The 21,916-nt window shown below is 43.4% G+C and overlaps 1 protein-coding gene across 4 annotated transcripts in view; it reads left to right on the top strand.

Annotated features, from left to right (window-relative positions):
- The window catches only part of LOC120822178 (sodium/calcium exchanger 1), a 68,197-nt gene that overhangs the window by 14,871 nt on the left and 31,410 nt on the right, over positions 1-21,916 (top strand). For 3 of the 4 annotated variants that reach the window (XM_040181622.2, XM_078106408.1, XM_078106410.1), the window contains exons 2-8: positions 16,331-16,576; positions 17,692-17,831; positions 18,264-18,416; positions 18,502-18,729; positions 18,831-19,244; positions 21,167-21,277; positions 21,365-21,517. In XM_040181622.2, the coding sequence (XP_040037556.2) occupies positions 16,408-16,576; positions 17,692-17,831; positions 18,264-18,416; positions 18,502-18,729; positions 18,831-19,244; positions 21,167-21,277; positions 21,365-21,517 (1,368 nt within the window). In that variant the 5' untranslated portion in view covers positions 16,331-16,407. Of the gene's footprint in view, positions 1-5,019; positions 5,065-16,330; positions 16,577-17,691; positions 17,832-18,263; positions 18,417-18,501; positions 18,730-18,830; positions 19,245-21,166; positions 21,278-21,364; positions 21,518-21,916 lie in introns of all 4 variants that reach the window. The other variant, XM_078106409.1, reaches the window with a different exon arrangement.

Raw genomic sequence — 21,916 nt, 5'->3', positions numbered from 1 at the left:
AAGCTATGTATGTCTGTGTTGTCAACAGTACATTGCCTGTGTGTGTGTGTGTGTGTGCTCTGGCGTGTGACAATTTGAAAGTGAACTGTTCCTGTTTGTCCTTTTGAATCGTCTTGGTCCGGTGGGCCCGGCTGCTTTAATCTAGAGCCACAAACACACACCGTTCATTTGCGTGCTTACGTGTGTGCACTGTGTAGACCCTGAGAGGGAGACAGAGGGAGAAATAACATTAATGTTTAATTTCAGAGTCAAACTTGTGCGGTTTCTATATTGTCCATGCATGATTTAATAGCAAGGTCATGATCTGTATTTAGCAAGAGAGTCAAAGGGACAAAGATACAGAGAGACATTTGCAGGAACAGATAGACTAGCAGAGACGGAGATGTCTGTCTAGGAGGCCGAGTCATTGTTCGCAAGTCAAAGGTCATGTAAACACTCCCGGCTTTAATTAAATAACCCTTTAACGGTTTTCTAATAGCATTTGAATGGGTGTAGTGTTTTTTTTTACAAGCGGGTTCTTGCTTCGTTCATATGGATCTTGGCAAGGATCATTATCTGAATCCTTTCTTTTCTTTACCACCGGATCAATAATGAATACGTGAGTAATTTAAACGTATTCCCTCAGGGACAAGAGGTGTGTGGAATTCTAATGGAGTCCGACTGGGTTAGAATAATTAAAACAGTTATTGCATTAGCTACTAAGCCCTGTTTCCGTCTATCGATCTTTAATTTGGCGTTTCGCCTCTTAAATTATTTGTCTTTTGGGCCCATTCTGTGGTTCCTTTCGAAGGATCTCCTCTTGGTAGTTTATTCTTCAGTTTGCAGATTCCTTGATTCTTTATTTTTTGATCTTGGATGAGAATGATCCATTACAGTCTGTAAATACATGATATATTTAATCAGCAATAACTTATTTTGTTCTAAATCATTTTGCCCGGCAACAATTTTCACCCACAGTCTAATTTATGGCCGTGTTTCAGAGATGCTGAAGTGTGCAGATGGGTTTATGGCATTGGTGGGTGTGTAAATCAATAGAGCCCGAAAGAGGGAAATTAGAGACGATGACAGAGAGAGAAACAATAAAAAGAAAGACAGGAGGGCAGTTGAAAATGACGGAGAGGATTCAAGGCGACATCGCCATTACCAAAAGAGACAGAAAACGGAAACATATGGCGGGTGGACGTGACTGAGAGATGAAAGGGCGAATGGCGAAAAGACACGGATGCAACGGGGACACCAAGGTGGAGAAAATAAAGGAAGGGTAGGATGAGGTGAGGCGAGGAAAACGTTGCAAGATGAGGCTGACTGACTGCAGGCGGATGTGACTGAGAGAGTGTAAAAAGAAAAATGTAGATGAAGATTGAGCTGAAGAGCTGGAGGGAGAAGTAAAACAGGTGCACAGAGCAGTGGAGATTAGCAGAGAGGAGAAAATCACACGCAGTGGAGTAAGCTGCAGGAGGTGGGGAACGGATGGATGATTGCTATGGAGATGGAGTGTGGGACGAGATTAAACCTAATTAGAACATTATAATGACTTTGCAAGGTGATGGAAACCATTACGTTGGTGATAAAGCATTGAGCCGTGCAACTCTTTTATGAGGAATAATACTAACCACGGTGCTGAGCACCTGAAAATCATAAACTTGGTCAGGTGATGCTTGAACACGCAAACAAATGCACAAAGAATAGAACAGAGAGAAATAGCGATCAAAGCAACTTCAAACAAATTATGCTGACTGAGAGAGATGAACTGGCCAAGATGTTCGCTGGACCAAATTCTGAAAATCTTTAAGTCTCGTTCAGCCGGCGCATCTTTTCTGTTCTTGCCCTTAGAATGCTTTGACCTCTGCTCATCAGCCCCATGTGGAAGTCGAAGACATTCTCCCTCATCTAATGTGACACTTGTAGACAAGATCTACGTTGAGGGCTGCAACACAGACCGCTCAATCAACCTTGGTTTATGAAGGTTGACGCAACAATATTCTATGTGTACGTGCATTTTGTTGCTCTCTGGGGATTGATGTGGTGCAAAAGAGAGCAAAGCAATGTACAGTCTTGAAGCTTTTTACATCCACGGCTTCACTTCAGAACTTCGGGAGAGCGGCACACAGCCAGACCCGACGTGAGCCTGTTTCTTAGGTCACCATAGCAACGCGCAGGGAGTCGGTTACAGCCAAAAATAAAGGCTAATTTTGCTGAGAACTATTTGCTGGTTGTCAGTGAGATTCAGCAGTTGGTCCGTGCATACTGTAATCCTCACACAAACAAGCGGGTGGGATGCCAGCTTTCTGCTGGGACTGAGCAAGCAAAAATGCCGTTCAAAGATATAATACTTTGTTTTCCAAGATCACTACAGAGCTGTCTCACCATCAATCACATTTGATTTTAATTTATTGTAAGGCTGTGAGTAGCTCAACTGCTTCCTTTATACATTTCCGTCTGGGACAAAAGTTTACATCAATGTCACATTCAGAACCAAAACAGATTTTGTCTGCCTGCATTGGGGACACAGATTTGGTTTGTCTTAGGAACCAGGCGGTTAGCAAGAGGAATTACAGCATGGATAGAGGCTAATATTTAAAACGCACTTTATGTTAACAGATGTCAATTTATGTTAAACCAATAAAGAAAATGAAATGTTATGCAACTCAACACACTCAATGAAATGAAATCAACATATGTTAACAGGATGAAAATACATAGATTTTTATAGTTATTTATAGTTATTTATGTTGTTGTTTTTACTTAACCTTCAGTCAGACATGAAATCTGACATACAGTCTCATCGTTTAAACCCTTTACAAAACTCCAGTGCTGGAGGTGAAATAGTGTAAACTACTGAGAGATTTTTGGAAATGCACCGCAAATGGAGCGCAACTCTCTCGCCACAGCCCAACATTTGGACGTCAGCGCTGCCTTAAATGCCTCTATTTAATATTTCAGTGGTCGTAAGTTAACGCAGGGCTTGGCCGAGAGCTCCAGAGACTCATATATTTAACTCTTGGGCGCGAGGAGATTTGATCGGGGGCTCTGTGAGAGCAATCCGCATCTTAATTGATTTCAGGCGGTATATTTTTAGATTTGTGGGAACAGATATGAATTATTCGTACGTAGGAATATGTGTTTATATTAGTAGTTGCTGCACATGGTTTTATATTGTAAGATATTTTGTATGATCCAACGTTGTCAGCGGGTTTACTCCTTTCTTAACTTTAATAGTGTCAATAATATGATCTGTGTATAATTTCCTACAGCGAAGCGCGTGTTTGTGAGTGTGTATATGCTGGGGGGGTTTAAGGTGACTCACAGACTCACCTGTTTGTTCGAATTGTTATCCAACTTGGTCTCCCTCCCTTCACTGTTTCTCTGCCTTTGTCTCTCTGCTGTGGAGCGCGGCCTGGTTTCACTCATGGCTGCACACACTCGTCGGCAGTCCTCAGCAAAACGAACGAACACACACATGCGCACACATGCGCCCACATGCACCCGTGCAGTAATTAACAGCTAACTGCTAGAAGCTGTTATCATTACAGGAATGAGGTGGGATCAGACACTCACACCTACTTAATGGACAATTTAAATCAGCATCGTCACGTGTCCAGCAGAAAAGCATCAGTTCTCTTCAGGAATAGAGGAACCATCGACTACTTCTGCATTGACGTTTTTTTCGGTTATACTGCAGCGTTTTCTCATGCTGGAGACAACAATGGGTATTCGTCACTAGGATCATAGTTAGAATTTATAGTATTAAATAGATTTTGCTCATGTGTTTCTCTTTTTCTCCCAAATGCATGTGGCATTACACACAATATTATCGACGGTCTGGCTGGGTCGTGAATAGTATTTCTTTCTATACAACTATTACAATAAGCTGATTGTGAATAACAACAACAATAATATGCATTGCATATGTGTATATAATCGTCTCGTCTGCTTGAATGGCGATAGAGTCTTGGGTGATAGAGTGCATTTTAAAACAATACATTCCGGAGCGAGTCTGCTATTCAGAGACGAATGCATTAGTGGCCAGACAAATTGGACGATTGTCCCCCCAACTACTCCTGTCTGGGCTAATGGAGCCCCTGAGAAGGCCCTGGACCAAAACCGCCCTGCATGGCTGCTGCTTGATCCCGGCCACTTCAAAGATTATACTCGCTGCAAAACATTCTGTCCTGCTTCTCTTTTTGTAGCCAAGAGCTCTTTCACCTCCATAAAAGATACTTCAAACAATAGCAGGGAACCTGCTGAACAATTGGAGTGTAATGTGATGTATTACGTGCTGTGTTTCTCACTCCACCAATGATTGGAGGGTTTTAAGGGTTTTGTGCAGGATGTAGCATCTCAACAGAGACTTATATATGACTCACACTTGAGAGTGAGACGGTCCGTTTGTGTGTGCATTTTTATTTCTCCTCAAGGTTAAGATGGAAATCCACACCGTCCATATCACTCAGGCTATTTATCTCTTTTACTTCCTGACTTCTCGTCCCTCTTCATTTCCTCTGCTCTGTTTGATGCTCTCTGCTTCCTTTTGTTGCTACATAGGACTCTTCCCTCCTCCCCTCGGCTCTCCTCTCCCCTTTCAGCCTCGTGCTCTATCGATTGTTACTCCTTTTAATTAAGTGAATTTATTTCTAGTAAGCTTAACGCTGAAAAGCTGGTTCCAGTTGTAGAAACAACGTCTCCCAATGTTACAGACACACTATCAAACACAAGGTTAAACTAATCAGAGTGCGCCTTGACCCGCAGCGCCTCGGCAACACGGCTGATTTAAGCTAAATTGTGGCTCCAGCTTTTAGCCCAGAGAGATTCTGTGAGGAAAATGACCGGTTCTGCTGATAGTTTTGACCTCTGTTGGTCCCTGTGATTGTGTTTCATAAATGTATTTCAGAGATGGGTTTTTAAAAGGAGAGGGGACGCGTGTGTTGTCATCTAGTGATGCAACAGTCCGCTGGTTCAGACCTCATCGCATAGAGTGGAGCTCTATCTTATCTCTCCCTTTCCTTTTGTCCTCTGCAGGGGGATTAGTTCCTGCAAGACCACACGTGGGCTCTGGGACAAATTGTAAGCAAGGCTGAGCGATGAGCTGCTTCCGCTTCTCATTACACATCCATGCATGCAGTTAGTGTTTCTGAATTTCATGAAGGAGACCGGCAAATTTGTGATTTTTTTTCCCAATTCCCCAAAATTACTCCTAGAAACCAAATTATCCTTATATCTGTGTTGTTTATGGGTACAGTGTGGGCCATTCTTTAGTTACCTGGGTCAACACGCTGAAAAAGAAGAAATCGTTTCATTGCTGGTTAACGGAAATTAAGCTCAGCCACAAGAGGAATCCTGAAAACCTGTTTTTCTTCTTCGTTTTTTCTGCACAATCTTGGAACTTGCCATTGTGTTCTTGCAATACATTCCCTGCATATGTGTATCAAGCGCAAAATGAATGCAATCAGATTTACGATTAAGCTAATGCATGTATGTAACCCAATGACCTAATTTCAGTCAAATCGAGATACACAATCTGCCAGCTAATCCTTCCACTGAGCTCCACTGTGCACAGTATACAACTCAAACTGGTGACACAAAAGAGGATACTACCCATGTGAGGTTGCTGACATTGTTTACAAGAGTACCATTCAAGGAATAATCTGAATAGAGTGAATTCCTGGGAAATGGCGTTGTGTCTACCATCTTTCGCACCATTGTCTAGCTTCATTCCTGTGTGGGTGAGTAGGTGTGTGACCTTGAGGTAGCAAGGTCTATTTAACTGTTGATCAACAGGCCTCTTTGGTGTCGCTGCTGGTAATGCCGTAAATTGATTTGCTGCCAAGTCACGACAATTTCCGCCTCCTAATCTAAATCCATCTTCCTCTTTTTTTTTTCTTCTCTCTTCTCTCTTTCTTTCTTTTCTCCTCCTCCCATCATCTTTGTCCCTTTCGTTCTGGCCTTGCCGTCTGTCCTACAACTGGATTAAACTGGCAACCTTGCTCCTCTCTGGTTAAGCCTGTGCCGCACTGAAAGTGCGTGTGTGTGTGTGTGTGTGTGTGTGTGTGTGTGTGTGTGTGTGCGCGTAGCCGGTCTAATCGTACCTGTTTAACATTTCGCCAACCCCATTACTGAACTGTCATTGTTATTGCACCACAGACAGTAAAGGGCTGTCCACATTAATCTGCATTTAATAGTCATTGTTTGAGCCTGTGCATGTGAAGAGGATAAAAACTGATGTGTGTGTGTGTGTGTTACAGCCCAATTCAGCCTGGCAGGAACTGTGACTGCTCTCTTCCTCACAATGGCAGTAAAAGTTAATTCCGACCACCTCACACAGTGTACAACGTCTGTGTGTGTGTGTGTGTGTGTGTGTGTGTGTGTGTGTTTAGTTGTTGAGCGCCCCCATCCTCTTTACTCTGACATCCCGCACCTCATGTGCCTACACAATCACACACCCACACACCTTCTCACAGACATAAATAGAGCTTTAGCCCCACAGTCACAACTACAGCAGCAATGCTCTTACTGGTTTTATCAGCAGGTCCAGGCAGATTGCGAGCACATGTCTTTTTTGGGGATCTTTGTACTTAAAACTTTTTTTGGGGGGGGACGTAGAGAAGGGGAGAACCCCCGATAATTACCTTTTCAATAACTTGAACCACTAATCTTTACACCACAGTCAAATTTAAGATGTGAAGTGTTCTTCACAAAGCCCTTTTGGCCTTTCATGCTACCAAAAATGATTGAAATCCAGTCTGTGTATCTCTGTATTCTTCTGCTTGTTATTTGAAACTCAACTGAACAGTCTAATTTGTGAGGAAATCCCGCTTATCTGATGGATTTAGCTAATGAATAATCCCCATCAATAATTCGCTAACATCACTTTCTGATTTCTCCCATCTGGCCGACACACACACACACACACACACACACACACACACACACACACACACACACACACACACACACACACACACACACACACACACGCGCGCGCGCGCACACACTGAGTACATCACCCACTCATTTCATACTAATGATAATGATAACTTTCCCGTTCCATTAATCATTGTGAAAGCATCACAGGCACTTCAGTCTCTGCTCCCTTTTCTCATCTTGTGATCCCTTTTTTCCATTTGAATACAACACTGACAGAGTTGCTTCTTTCACATTGCCCTCAAGATGAGTGCTGTCCAACTCATTGTTCAGCATTAGTGCCACAATATTGTAGATCACGGTGTCACGCTGAGGCCGAAAATCTATTTCATTAGTAGAAGTTAGTTTAATACATCCAACATCTTTAAATGTATTGACTATCAGAGTAGTTGAAGTTTAATTTACCATCAATCAAATCATTTGCATTTTGTTTCATCTAATTTGTTATGAAAGTAAATTCTTCTTCAAATATATGTAAACTAGGGCGGGGCGGTATACCGGTTCAAACAGTATACCGGTATATGATTTCCTTTATTGTTTCATATATTCATATATTCTTGATTTTAAATATTCTCCTTGTTGTCCTTTTTCTCTCTTTGTATAAACCAAGGTCATTTGTGTCCTTTAGTCTCTTTGCGATTGTTCTCTGTTACTTCACGTATCTTTATTTTATTTTTCTATTTTTATCTCATAGATTTGTACCTTTTAGTGGTTGTCTTGTATCTCTTCATAATTGCTCTGCATCCGTGTTCATTTTGCATCTCTTTGTGGTGTTTTTTTCTTTACGTGTTGGTTTTGTGTCTGTGACGTTTTGCAGGTGAGGCCTAAGGGGCCCCCTACCACCTGGGTTGCTATGCCTGCAGAGCCAATTCAGTAATCCACCAATGGGTGACAGAGACAGGAACAATAGACAGACAAAGAGAAGAAAAGACTGTCAGAGAAAACAGATACAGCCAATTTACAGAAATTGAAAAGGTGGCAACAAGAAGCAGGAGTGTGGAAAATGGTGGATTGGCCCAATGCTGTTACCACGGCGACTAATGGGATGACAAAGTTCTCATCATTGTATAGCATGATCAGCATGGGCGACGCTGTGAGTGTGTGAAAAGATAAAGATGAGAGGCTGTGCTTAAAGGACACAAAGTATTTTTGCATTCAGGGAAACTGTAAAGGTTTGTGAGCGAGCGGGACATGAAGTTAAGTATGTGTATAGACAGGTACACTGTGTGTGTGCGTGTTTACTCCAGGATGTAAGAGATATCCGCAGGGTTTTATGCCGCTTCCAATTATTATTAGTATTATTTTTTTATTCCTCCATTCACCTCCTTCCATGCTTGAGCAAACAACATCCGTCCCTTTCTCCCCATCTCTCTTTTCCTCTAAGCTCTCAGTATCAAGGGGATTTCTTTGCATTTTTATCAATATTGCTATTATGTGTCACACAAGACAGAGGGCAAGATGGAGGGAGGGAGGAAGAGGTGGATCGGATAAAAGAGAACAGAGAAAAGGGGAAGGGAAAAGGTTTAGACATGGAGACGTTTGAGTTATAGGACACCGTGGAATGAGGGATTTTGTGTAGAAAACAAACAAGGATTGAGGGAAAGGAAACCAGCGAGAGGCGAGGCGAAGGAGCAAAAGAAAAAGGGGACAAATGGGTGAGGACGAGCGGAAAGAAAGGGGAAGGCAAGCAAGAGAAACTTGCATCATCCATGTAAAAAAAAGCCCGGGGGATGAGCGGGATGCGATGTGATAATAAACTCTTCAACCGCACAGACTCACAAATGATTTCATGTCATCAGTTGTAACTTGAGTCCTGCTACAGTTTTGTCACTGGCCATCTCGACACCTGTGACCTGCAAGCTTTAGTAGAAATATATCCATGTTTCTCGCTGCTAATGGACAGGCTGAGTTGTATTGTTGAGGGTTTTTTTGCCGACTTTGTTTATAAGTTAAGTAACTACAGGGACGTCCTTCACATGCAGCCTTAGCAGATACAATTAAAAGGAACCCTGTGTAAGTTGCGTCCACTAGTACGTTGCTACGGACCAATGTCTTTATGAATGGGTCGGTCCATGTCGGGTCCGTTCAGTAGTTATCAAGGCTGACATGGATGTAAACAATGCACAATTCTTTTATTAATTTTTAATCATATGTACTGATGTGCATTTCAGTCAAAACACTGTATGTTTTTATGCTGCTTAAGTAGCTACACCCATTTCCTCACACACATATGCAGTACCAGTCAAAAGTTTGGATACACTTTCCCATTGAATTGAATGAGAAAATGTGTCCAAGCCTTTGACTGGTACTGCGTGTATGCATGCCCAACACTGCTGCTGGCTAAAATTAAGCCTCTTCACATTTTCTTCCTTGGATAAGTACTCAAATAATTAATTTCCACCTCCAGATTTCTCTGATTTTCCTGCCCCTGACTCCTTAAAAAAGTGCCTTTGCATACATTCACATAACAAGCTCAAATCACACATAGGCCGCCTCATCATATCATGTTTCATCTTCTCTTGTTTTTATGTCAAAGCCCATTAAAAGCCTTTAAACCTCATTTGGCTGATGTCCTCGCCCACGCACATTTTCGCATGTTCATCCAGCATGCCGACGAAGTAGACTGAGGGAGAGAAAAGTGAGAACTTTGGCTGCAGGCATAGCCTCATACAGTAAGGTTTAGATTTCCTATTAGAATATTTAAAAAAACATTAAAGCAGCTGAGAAGTTGTGTCTCGCTTGAGGCAGGAAAACATTGTACCAGACCGACTTAGTATCCTGTGGTGACATTTGTTTGTTAAAAATAAAAGGGTCAGTCTTCTGGAGGAAAAGAACAGCAAGCATCTCTACGCTTGAACTTCACCTTCTTCTTTTCTTTAAATTATTCGAAGAAGAAGAGGTTTGTCTTCTCTGCAGCCACATGATAGAAACAAGAAGGGTTTTCAGAGGTGGTTATTGATGAAGAGAGCAAAAAAAGGAAGGGTCGGAATAAAATTGTTATCAAAAGCGGTGGGATTATACATTTATAGCCTCTTTGTGAGGACGCAAACCACCCTAAAGTATCCCATATGCAGAGTGACATTAAACCGAGCCAGAATTGAACCAACATTTTGAGTATTAATTATATGAGTGCTTTACCTGGTTCGATTCATTAGAGTCCTGGCTACACTGGGCCACAACCCACATGAAAATACTCCAAGCACAACTTTAGCCATTGTAATATTGGTAAAATAAATGTACTATGCAAATTAGTCAAACAATGGTGCATATGGTGGTGTCAGTCTTTCAATGCTAAATGCTACCATGGCAAAAATACATGAAAAAGATATATGATATCCTAATGATATAGTTGATATTTCTCTCAGGCAAACCAAAACCCACCAAGCCATCGCAGCAAAAAAAAATGTGCGCGTCACTTCTGTCGTATTCAGTGAGATTAGACGATTCAGTGAGTGGTGGAATGAGAGGAGGGGTACTTTTCTAGAACTACATTTTCTTTGTGGATTTTGTTAAAAGGCATGATTGTGTATCTCTGTTATTGCATTCTGCCAATATTGATGGTATTGTGTCTGGCCAGCGCCTTGTGGCACTGTGTGAGGGAGTGTGTTTGTCCTGATAGATGAACCCGGCGGCAGATCGATGTCAAACTTCAGTATTGTAGAGAGACACACTGATTGACCACCAGACCCCACACAGACACACACACACACGCACACACAAACTACCAACTTTTTTTGTTTCAACAAACTGCTTATAATTTGCATTTGTAATATTAACAACATATGTGATGTTAAATACTACTCCCACAAATTATTAGCCAAAATATTGCAACCAATCATCAGGTATTATTCCCAGAATCAAAGCTGAACAGGTGCATCAGTGGCTGTTCCTCGCAGGATGCGTTTGCAAGCACTATAAATCTCTGCTGTTTTCATGACGTGCAACATTTTAAAGCAGCTCCAGGTTGGAAAGTCTGGACTCCGCAGGGTGCATTTGGATTCCTATGTGTGTAACATATATCATAAAATGTAAAGATCCATCAAATGTAGTGGCCAGCTGTCATTTGCAGATGGAATTCGCAATCCACTTCAGACCGCTGCCCACTTGCACACTCTTCACAAACTGGAAGCTTACTGGTGCGTGTGACACGTTCGTACACGTTTGGAGGGGACAGGCAGGCTGCATCCCTGATGTCTTTCTTTTCGTTCCACTGGGTTTCATTTGCCATCGCCTTAAATCTGCACTGTGCTCGGGCGGTATGGGCAGCACTTTGCAGCACCCTCTAACGTGCTTGGACAGCTGTATCCACGGCCCAGTGGGGCGCGTGCGCTATCGCCCCTTAAATCTGTCTAATTACGCATCTCATCAGCTCTTTAACTACTCCGTAGCTGTAATACCAGAGCCACACACGCTCATGCACTGCCTCTCATTCTCCACCTATATCTCTATCTCCTCCCTTGCTTTTTGGTTTTACCTCAGTGCTTTTATTTCTTTTTCTACCTTTTCTCTTCTCCCCACCCCCGCCCCCCGTTGCATCCTCCTCCTCTTCTCATCTTTCCTGTATTCTTGTTCGAACCAAGTGACCAAGCTCTTTGAGCACTGCTGCCCCCCCCCTGGGTTTGCCTCGCCGCCTCATTGCCTCCCCTCTCCAATTCCCCTTCCACCACAACCCCCGCCCCCCCTCCGCCCTCTCCAGCCTTGAGCTTCCACAGCTATAGCCAACGACAAGTCACGCATGCACATTCACACACACACCCACACACATGAGTGTGCACATGCTCACACCCAGAAAATTGGCACACACAGCTCAACACCAGCAAAGTTGCAGGGAACAGTCTGCACACACACACACACACACACACACACACACACACACACACACACACGCGCACAGTGAAGATATGACCAAGATCAGTCACGGTGGCTAAATCTTGTTCCCCTTCTCTCTCTGTGGAGGAGACATAATAACTTTGTTAGAGATGGAGGGAAAGAAGGACGGAGAGATGGATGGTAGGAGTCTGAAGTTAGGGATGAAGAGAAGGAGGGACGTGTGGGGACGGGGAAGATGGAGAAGAGGTTGGGAAAAAGAGGGAACGAGTGAATGCAATGTTCTGGATATTTCCTTAATTAAAAGATAAATAGAAAGTTGGCCTGTGTCCTCCTGCAGGTCTTTGCTGCCGTGACTGCAAAGTGGTCTGGTCTGGTCTGGTCTTACTCACAAACACCTACTAGGTTCTCAAGAGTATTGAGAAACAATTGCACAACAACTTCCATTTGGATAAAATACATTTTGTCATGTCTTCCATTTGTGCTTTCAAGGCGATCATTTTAATGCACCCTAGCACCCATTCATTGTGCAGGGAACCTCCAAATGGCAGCTTTCCATGATTCAAAGCTCATAAGTCCCCCAGTGGAGCAACTGAGAAATCAGACGGAGCGATCAGTACCTTCGAAAGAGTACAAGGCACCCAACAGTGCCATAAAACCAAGACATGGAAAACATAGAGGACATAAATCCAGGTTCATCTGCTTATTTGTTGTTTTTACATCCAGTGTTTCCAGCAAAGGGGCAAAGAGATATTACAGAAAACATAACATTGCCTACGCCTGTGTAGCTCACACTTTACTCAGGGAGTCACAGGTGATGCGCACTGTTTTTTTCAGTTTCAGTTGTTCTCAATATGAGGTGATAAGACCTTTTATGGCAGTGTTAGCAGTGTGAAAGGATGGCTGGATGGAAAAAAAGACACCAAAGAACGGCAGCCGAGAAAACGCAGAGAAATTAGCCTTCTCCACAGTGTGTGTCTGTGTGTGTGTGTGTGTGTTTGTATGGGAGGGAGAGATCGAATGAAAGGAGGACGGACGCAGAGACAGGGAGACAGGGAGACAGAGAGACAGAGAGAGTGGTGATTCATGGTGCCAAAGGAGGTGGAGCAGCAAAGCTGATGTGATATGAATCAACAACCATGGTCAATGCTCTTACTGCTTTCAATAAACGGGTCGAGGCAAAGCTTGCGTGTGCGTGTGTGTGTGTGTGCATGTGTGTGTGTCTGTGTGTGAGCAATGTGCTTTATAGTGGGTGGGAATATGTGCGTTGTCTTCCTTCATTTTATTGTTCAAGGCCCTCTGGCACATACTATACTTAACATTTTCCAAATCCACTTTTGATACGGCTATTGTCGTTCTGGTTCATTTTGTGCTTCTCCTTTCCTTCGGCAGTGCAGTGTATTGTTCTGTTGTGCTTTCTTTTTTATTGGTTTTATGATAAGATGTTTTCATTTTCTCTGATTGCTATCCTATGTCCAGGGCTGTACAGTTCTGATCCTTAACATTTCCGCCCTGGCTTGAGTTGGCCAAACCTTTGCTTACGGAAGCTAAGAGCTACTTTGTCCAACTGAAGAACGTAAGAAAGAGGATGAATTTACCAAACTGCCCGCTATCAAAAACTTCTTCAGAAAATGTTGGATTTGCATGAGCAGTAACTTGTAGCCCCCCTGGCGTCAGGAGAGTTTATTCACAGAAATTTGAATAAAGCTGCCAATGTGGAGAGGTCAGTTACAGAACAATAATGCATTGAAAGCTACTGCTGAAAAGTCACTGGCCATAAATAATAAATGATATTATCAAAACATTATTGCATTCTGCTCAAACAGTAAAAGTATTTTCCCTTCGTCTTGCTCACTTGCATCTCCTTACGTTACATCATTGTCTCTGTCGCTTGTACTAAACATCAATGTTTGCAACTTGCTAAGATTGCATGGATTAGTTTTTTAAACTTTAAAAGGTTCCACATCTTTCCAATTTATAGTAGAAAGAAAGGATGATAGCGCAAATGCATCTATGGAAATTATCAAAGCATTACACAAGACACTTTAAATCACTTTTAATAAGATTACTTTTTTTGTCACCAACCAGGTGAAATTATATAAATAAGAGAATAAGTGCACACCTCCCTTCACATTAGCTACCCTTGATATTTTTTCCATTCCAAATGTACATTTTTTGGACTAAAAATAGAACCGATTTGTTTACGGATGAGGACGACCTGGAATACACGATGAGGTGTGACAGAGAGGAGGTGTGGAAGAGAGAGTGAGCAGTAGCTTGTGATATGGAGAGGTGCTTGAGACGTGAAGTGGTGACTGTGTGTGTAGGCGGAGACGAGAGAGACGCAGGACATGAACTTACGCAGATACACAGAAAGGAGTTGAGGGAGCCTGATGGAGGAGGGAGGCTGAGAGGCAGGTGGAGATGGGAAAGATGGGGCAGAGTGAGGGGGAAGAAAATAGGAGATTCAATGAAGCATGGAAAATACAAAGAGAGGACGGCAAGAAGGCTGAGTGGCTGACTGATGAATAATGTCTGGAGTCATTTCGGGGGCGTTTTGAGCATCATCAATGTCCCAGAGTTGAGTTTAGAGAGTGGAATGATGTTGGACTTCAACTAAACTTATGGCAGTTTTATTCCGTGAAATGTACGTGCAAGATTTTTTTGTATCGTTTTTTCACGAAGAAGAATGCGTGGAATGCTACAGACAATATTGCTGTTTTAGCTGCATCAATTTAGACTTCTTTCTTTTGGAGTTTATCGAGGCAAACAGCGTTATAGGAGCGCAATGCTCAAACCGCCATCTGCAAGATTACCCGATCATTCCTCAAGCTAAACTCCATCTGTGATTAAGGAGTGAAGTCAAATTTCTGCTGAAGAAAGACAAATGGCAAGACCGGGGGGGGACGAGGGAGTGGTGGGGGGAAGGGGGGGGGGGGGGGGAGGGGGGAGAAGCAGTACCCGGGATGGATGGCGGAGGAGAGAAGCGAGTCAAGTATTGAAGTGACGGGTTGTTGTCAGAGCCGAGAGACCCTGGGAGATAAATGAAGACAGGGTCAGCAATTCCCTTCTAATGTCACCAAAGATGACTAACTATGGTTGGGAGCGTGTTGGTATGTATGTGTGTGTGTGTGTGTGTGTGTGTGTGTGTGTGTGTTTGTGATGGGGTCAGCTATTTTTCACCCAGGGCTGACTATCCATGAGTGTGGAGTGTGAATGTGTGTGTAAAAGAGAAAGTATAGGAGCACAAGGTCACCAACCTTAGCACCGCATGACTGACAGTGTCTGGCTTTGTATGTTCCAGCTCCTCTGTTTCTCTCTGTATGTGTGTTTTCCCTGACGTGACCCAACAGTTCAATTTTTTTCTCATCCTTTTTTGGGGGGTTATCTGTTTTTACTCACAGCATAACAACGTTGGCCCGACAAAACAACATTCTACAAAGCTCTCGTATGTCTGCTGCCCACTGCTTGTTCTCGGCTCCGCTAATGCTCACTGCCAAACACTGTGTTGCTGCATAGAATCTGCACTGCATTCAAAGCCCACGCTCGCGACCCTCTGCCAGGAGGACTTGTGTGTAATGATTTCCATGCATGAGAGACTTGGCTCCAGGCCACTATTTCTAGGGGAAATTGAGTTTGTTCACCAACGTATGCGGTGCAAAATAATATCTTCATACTGTTTACCTGCGAGAATCTTTGAGTAGAGTCATCAAAGTTTGATCACTTTTTTCCGTTCACCATCCATCCTTAAGATTTATCCACTTTACGGCAGCACTTTTCCATTGCTGAAAGATTGTTCCCAAATTGAATGGATTTTCTCGGTCGCTTCCAACTTGCTATAAAATGTAAAATTATTCTTACTATACACTACCACAGCATTACATCACGGCAACGTGGACTACATAGTAAGATTGTTTTAATATAGTGTACTATATAGTGTGTAGCGGGTGATTTTGGAGACCCTCTGTCTGCTCTTGGTTGATGTTAAAATGTATTGGGTGATGTCGGGCCGGGAGCCTCTTTTTGAAATACGAAACCAAAAACATTCCACATTTCCAATATAGTACCGTGTGTCCCTGTCTGATCTGGTAAAGCTAAAAAGAGGTTACCATCGACTGCTCTGCAGTCCAGATTAAAAACAAGAGGTGTCTGATTTTCTTCTTCATCTTAGCTCCTGAGAAGCTCAAGCCTTCCGTTTTTTACAGACTTTATTACTCTCACTTTATTACTAATGTTTGCTAAGTCATTCAAATACTTTTAAACACAGTGTTTTTTATTATCCCAGTTTTTATGCACCGTAATAGCCTCTAATCATTGCTTTTCTTGCTTCTTTATTTTATTGGACCAGTTTGTAATCCCCATGAAAGCTTTTTGCAAACACTTCCTAATAAGTTCAATTCAAAATAAACAATGTTGTTATTTTAAATCACATTAAATATTGGGTTTGAAAAGCACTTGATGTAAAAACAGAAAAAGGTGTTTTTATTGTTAGTTCAATGAAAAATGAACCAGATAGTTTACTGAGCAGTGTAACTGAGCGGTTGAATGACGGCTCCTGTCTCTCTTCTCTGCCTACCTCAAGGATCTGGACGTTGCTCCGAGCTGCCTCGACATTAGAAGTCTGTAGAATCCATCAAAGGCCCGACCGCCTCAGCTGAAATGGCTCCGGCAGCCATGCCTGTGCATCCATCCTCTCTTCCTTCCCGCCTCTCTTCGCACCTCCTCCTCTTCCTCCTATCGGCCTTCCTCCTCCTGTCATGTCCTGGATCGGCGCACGCAGGTTCATCGGAGAGTAACTGCTCAGCGAGTGGAGACCCCTGTCAGGAAGGTGGGTTGGTCTCATCTGTTAGAATACTGCAGTGTAAAGCAGGCCTGTTCCATTCCCTCCGTGGTACAAAACAATAATAAAGCATCTAATTCATAATCAATTGCCCATAACGGAGGCAGTAGATGCATTACATCGTATGGTTTGTCTCGAGTAATGCATTTATAATTAGGTGTTCAATTAGGAATCCAGCAGATTTACATTACATTACATTACAGGTCATTTAGCTAACGCTTTTATCCAAAGCGACTTACATTACATTTTTAACCCATGGCTTTTACATTTTGCCCCGGGGAGCAATGAGGGGTTAGGTGTCCGGCTCAGGGACACTTCGACATGGGGCAGCCAGGACTTGAACCACTAACCTTGTGGTTCCCAGCGCACCCTCCCTTCGCCACGACCATTTCTTGGCCAGGTCTCTGTTGTCCTGGTTGTGCTTTGCGTCCACATATTTTGCTAATACGCTCTGCAAGAAAGTGTTCCTGTGGTGAATTCCTTTTACATTTAGAAATGTACATTTTGTTTGTCTTTATAATTGCCTACGTGTTTTGAAGTCTCGTCACAGCCTCTTCAAAGTTTATTGCATAATTGTGGTACATTGGTTGGGAGAATCCTTAATTTCTAAAATATAAATAATCTCCTAGCATTTATTGGATTATATTTTTCCAGCTCATTTTGTACAACCTCTCCAGAGGCTCTGCAAATGACATGTGTTTATTTACCAGGTGTTAATGCATATTCAAAATAAACAATATCAACAGAATATTCATAAAGAGACCACACCAGGAACGCCTCACCATACAAAGATGTTTGATTGCCCCTCTGAGCACTTGGTCCGTTATCAGTTCATTCTGCCATTTTACTGCCTTAAACTAGAGCTTTGTTCCATTTTGATCAAGACGAATGGGACCATATGAAAAATCTCCCACTAATTATCATCCTTAATCAGGTTGTTCTGGTTCCGATCTATTTACAAAAATTCCCGCAGCCTCCGGCTCTAAATTATGAAGGAGGGAGAGAATATTAAGGTTAGCACCCAACATTGTTATAACCACGTGTCTCTCGTGATCCTTTGCTGCAAAAATCCTCCAAAACCATTTTTTCCTTTCCCATTTCAGGTGTGGTGCTGCCGGTGTGGAACCCTCAGAACCCCTCTGTGGGCGACAAAGTGGCGCGGGCCATAGTTTACTTCGTAGCACTAATCTACATGTTCCTTGGCATGAGCATAATAGCCGACCGATTCATGTCTTCTATAGAGGTAGGCAACAGATGGATTTCCGCAAACCTACCTTACAGTTGAGATGTTGCATGAATTCTCCTCATGACGTCATAGTGGATTGATGCAGTTCTATATTATGTCAGTTATCACCTCACATCCTTTGAGAAATACAACTGATATAATTAAATAGGACTTGCGTTTGACAGCTCTGTGGCATCTTGATTGAATACTAAAAAACTTCAATTGTTTATTCCTTTCCCTGCTTTTCCTCATCTCTTTTCTCTATTTTCCTTTGGGTACATCCCTGACCCTTATTCCTTTCGTTTTTCCTTCAATCCTTCTTTCCTTTTGCCTTTACTTACTTTCCATTCTGTGCCACATTTACTTTCCTTGCCGACGCTCCCCCTCTCGCCTTGTCTCGTCTTCTCCGCTCCTCTTGTCTCCTCTTGTCTCCTCTCGTCTCCGCTCCAGGTCATTACCTCCCAGGAGAAGGAAATCACGATAAAGAGGCCGAATGGCGAGACCACCACCGCCACGGTCAGGATCTGGAATGAGACCGTTTCTAATCTCACTTTAATGGCCTTGGGCTCGAGCGCCCCTGAGATCCTGCTGTCAGTTATTGAGGTGAGCTCAAAATGTTACACATTGGATTTACTAATAAAGAATGTAATGGGAACACAGTAATCTAATTTACTCCCCCAACCCGCAGGTGTGCGGCCACGGTTTTGAGTCTGGCTCTCTGGGTCCCAGCACCATCGTGGGCAGCGCTGCCTTCAACATGTTCGTCATCATCGCCCTGTGTGTTTACGTGGTTCCTGATGGAGAGACGCGCAAGATCAAACACCTTCGGGTGTTCTTCGTCACAGCGGCCTGGAGTATTTTTGCCTACATCTGGCTTTATCTGATCCTGAGTGTCTTCTCCCCTGGGGAGGTGGAGGTGAGGACGGACGGAAACGAAGGCTGTAACGGGGAGGAATATTCTGGGAGAATTGTTTTGGGGCGAAAGGAGCCGTTGACCATTTCTCTTCTCCCTTGTAGGTCTGGGAGGCCGTGCTGACGTTCCTCTTCTTCCCGCTCTGCGTGGTCCAGGCCTGGGTGGCCGACCGTCGCCTCCTCTTCTACAAATACGTACGCAAGCGCTACCGCGCCGACAAACGCCGCAACATCATCATTGAAACCGAGGGAGGGGCGGACGGAGAAATGGCCGTCGCTGTGGGGGGAGGAGGAGGAGCACTGGGCCCAGGGGGGTTCACCAAGATGGACATGCTGGAGCTGGATGGACAAATGGCGTTGAACAGTCACAGCGGGATGGACGGAGGGATTTTCGAGGAGGGAGGAGCGAAAGACGAGGAGGACGAAGCCAGGAGGGACATGGCGAGGACGCTGAAGGACCTCAAGCAAAGGCACCCAGACAAAGACATGGAGCAGCTGATCGAGATGGCAAATTATCAGGTCAGGATGAGTGCATTTCTGTGTGCACATCAATTTCGTGGCATCGATTCCACTCGCTTCCTGTTTTTCTGCTTCCTTGCTCAAGATCCACAAGATCTCTCAACCTTTTTATGCTGCAAAATGTCAAGCAACTGAGACGTACACGTGCATTGCATTTTAGTCATGAATTTGATGAAGCATCATCAGCATCACATGTGAAACTCCACTGAGGGGGGCTTAGCGTGATGACGCTGTAACACATTTAGTTGTGATCAAAATGTTTAGGTGGTAGCAGGTAGGACAGCACACAATTGTTACGCACAGAACATTTCAAAATGTTCCAAAGCGACTTCTGAGCTGATGCAACAGATGTAAGACAACTGCCTCAGTTTGTAACAATGTGACACATTACTATAAGTACACACCAAATGTAACATAGAGGATAGAATACGCCCCTCATGTAATGTCGTGTGCTGATGAAACCACTAGTGGGCAGAGAGGAAGGTGCCGGTTGGCTTGATTGACTGCACTATAACGTGCAACCCCTCTGACATCCCCGTGATGTTTCTCCCGGTAAGTTACATGAACATTAGACATGTTAGCGTGGTGGTTCACTCATGGACTTCATGGAAAAAAATTGTAACACAAGGTCCACTTGTCCACTGCTTTCTTTCTGAGGCTTCACGCAAATGAGGTTGAGAGTTGTGATTAAAGGTTAAGAAAGAAAAGAAACAACTTGCCAAGCTGACCTTGCGTTAAGATTTTTGGAGGAGTTTAGACGTGTCCCATAGAGATGAATCGACTAGTCGGTTAATTTGTTCTCATCCCTTTCAAAGAGAAATCAGTCGCTAAAAGATGAGTGTTCTTCTCTCAGTTGCTTCAAAAAATCCTTTTGAATACTAATCATCATACCGTCACAATAGTGGTCCCTGTGTTCTCGTCTGGTTTCATCCTTTTCAAGCTGAGCTGTAGAAGCTGTCCAGGTCTCTGCTGCGCTTCCTTTCTCTGCTTACCTCTTTCCTCTTCCCTCCTGGTTTCTTCGCTAAGTAATTTCATGATTTTGCCATTTTTCGTTGTTTTGTAGGAAGGAGGTTTGCCAGACACTGGGAAAACTCACTCCAGATGTTTGTTTGCATACAACCCCCCCCCCAAACACACACACACCCACACACTCCCTGCAGCTACTCTCTCAGCCTTGTGCTGTAAATAGAAATGGCAGCTGTCTTGGAGATGTATCTCAATCCAAATAGATAGAATATTTCGTGGTAAAATAGAATAAAACACCAGTCCACCTGGTTATGACTTTAATAAGTGAGGCCAGCTCCTTCAACAAAACCACATCACATTTTTGACTTAACTAACAACTATGAAGATTCTGAAGTAAAACTGCAGGCCTGATTCTGTTCTTTTCCTATTTCTTGGATTGTTAGAAAGCTACATTGCTATTCAGAAATACACTTAGAAAACCAGACTCATTAGATCAGCAACCTGCAATAGCAGTCTCATTTCAGAGGTTCAGAGGTTAATAATTGAGTGAACTGGAACGTTACAATGTTACATTGTTCCTCGTCAGCGTGATTCCACTCATCCACCTATTTATTTTGACTGACCTGGCAATATCTTTTTGTTCAACAAAGCAATGATAGTTATGACATTTTGAACCATGGTGGAAGCTCCAAAATCACAAACCCCAGAGAAATAGCAGGCATACTTTAAAGTGCAGGATCAGGGAACATTGTCATTAATTCAGTGAGTTGTTATACGACCTTTGACCCTGAGAAAATTTCCCAGGAGAGATTCACCGCTTAAAAATGCAGTTGTCAGTTAAACAGTAGAAGCTTTTGTAGAAGAAACACTAATCTGGAAAAAACAATCACATTATAGATTATCCCATGATGACTGTAATAGATCCCCGCTGTTAATTGATTGGATTTGTTGACCAGGTCCTGATGCAGCAGCAGAAGAGCAGAGCGTTCTACCGTATCCAGGCAACCAGGATGATGATCGGAGCCGGCAACATCCTCAAAAAGCATGCCGCCGACCAGGCTCGCAAAGTGAGTCACGGCTGGTCCCCGCTCATCCTCCTTATTCAAAATGAAAGAAAACTTGGACCTGACTTTTTTCACCGACTGTCTTTCCAGGTGGTCAGCAGCAATGAGACGCAGGCACCGGAGAACGACCCTCACACCATCAGGATGGAGTTCGAACCCTCTTTGTACCAGTGCTTTGAAAACTGTGGCTCCCTGAAACTGACCGTTGCCAGACGCGGAGGAGACCCTGGAGTCTCTGTCATGGTGCGTGAAGCACAATAGGAATCATAGCATGCTAACTATTTTGTGTTGTGTGTGTGTGTGTGTGTGTGAGGGAGAATAGCCAAAAGCCTCCCAGACAAAAGCAAACATCACAGAAATCACATGAAATCTACTCCGAGCTGATTTCACTCACATCTTTGGCACTTTTCCTGATCGATCTGATCTTTATCAAAACATGGTGTCACCTCTGGAGAGCTTCGTAGTTCTGCTCTCTGGTCAGATGCCGGCACAGCTATGGGAGTGGTTGATAAAGGAGAGCACTGGAGACGGAATACATAACACAATTCTACAGATTTTACCATTCAAGCTCAAAAACATATCCTCTGGCAAAGGGTCATTGATTTTGGGCTTAACGCTGGCCTCATACTCTGATTAAGAGAT

Source organism: Gasterosteus aculeatus, chromosome 7 (genome assembly GCF_964276395.1).
Source record: "Gasterosteus aculeatus chromosome 7, fGasAcu3.hap1.1, whole genome shotgun sequence".
Taxonomy (NCBI): Eukaryota; Metazoa; Chordata; class Actinopteri; order Perciformes; family Gasterosteidae; genus Gasterosteus; species Gasterosteus aculeatus.
This window is presented reverse-complemented; position numbering and strand designations above follow the sequence as displayed.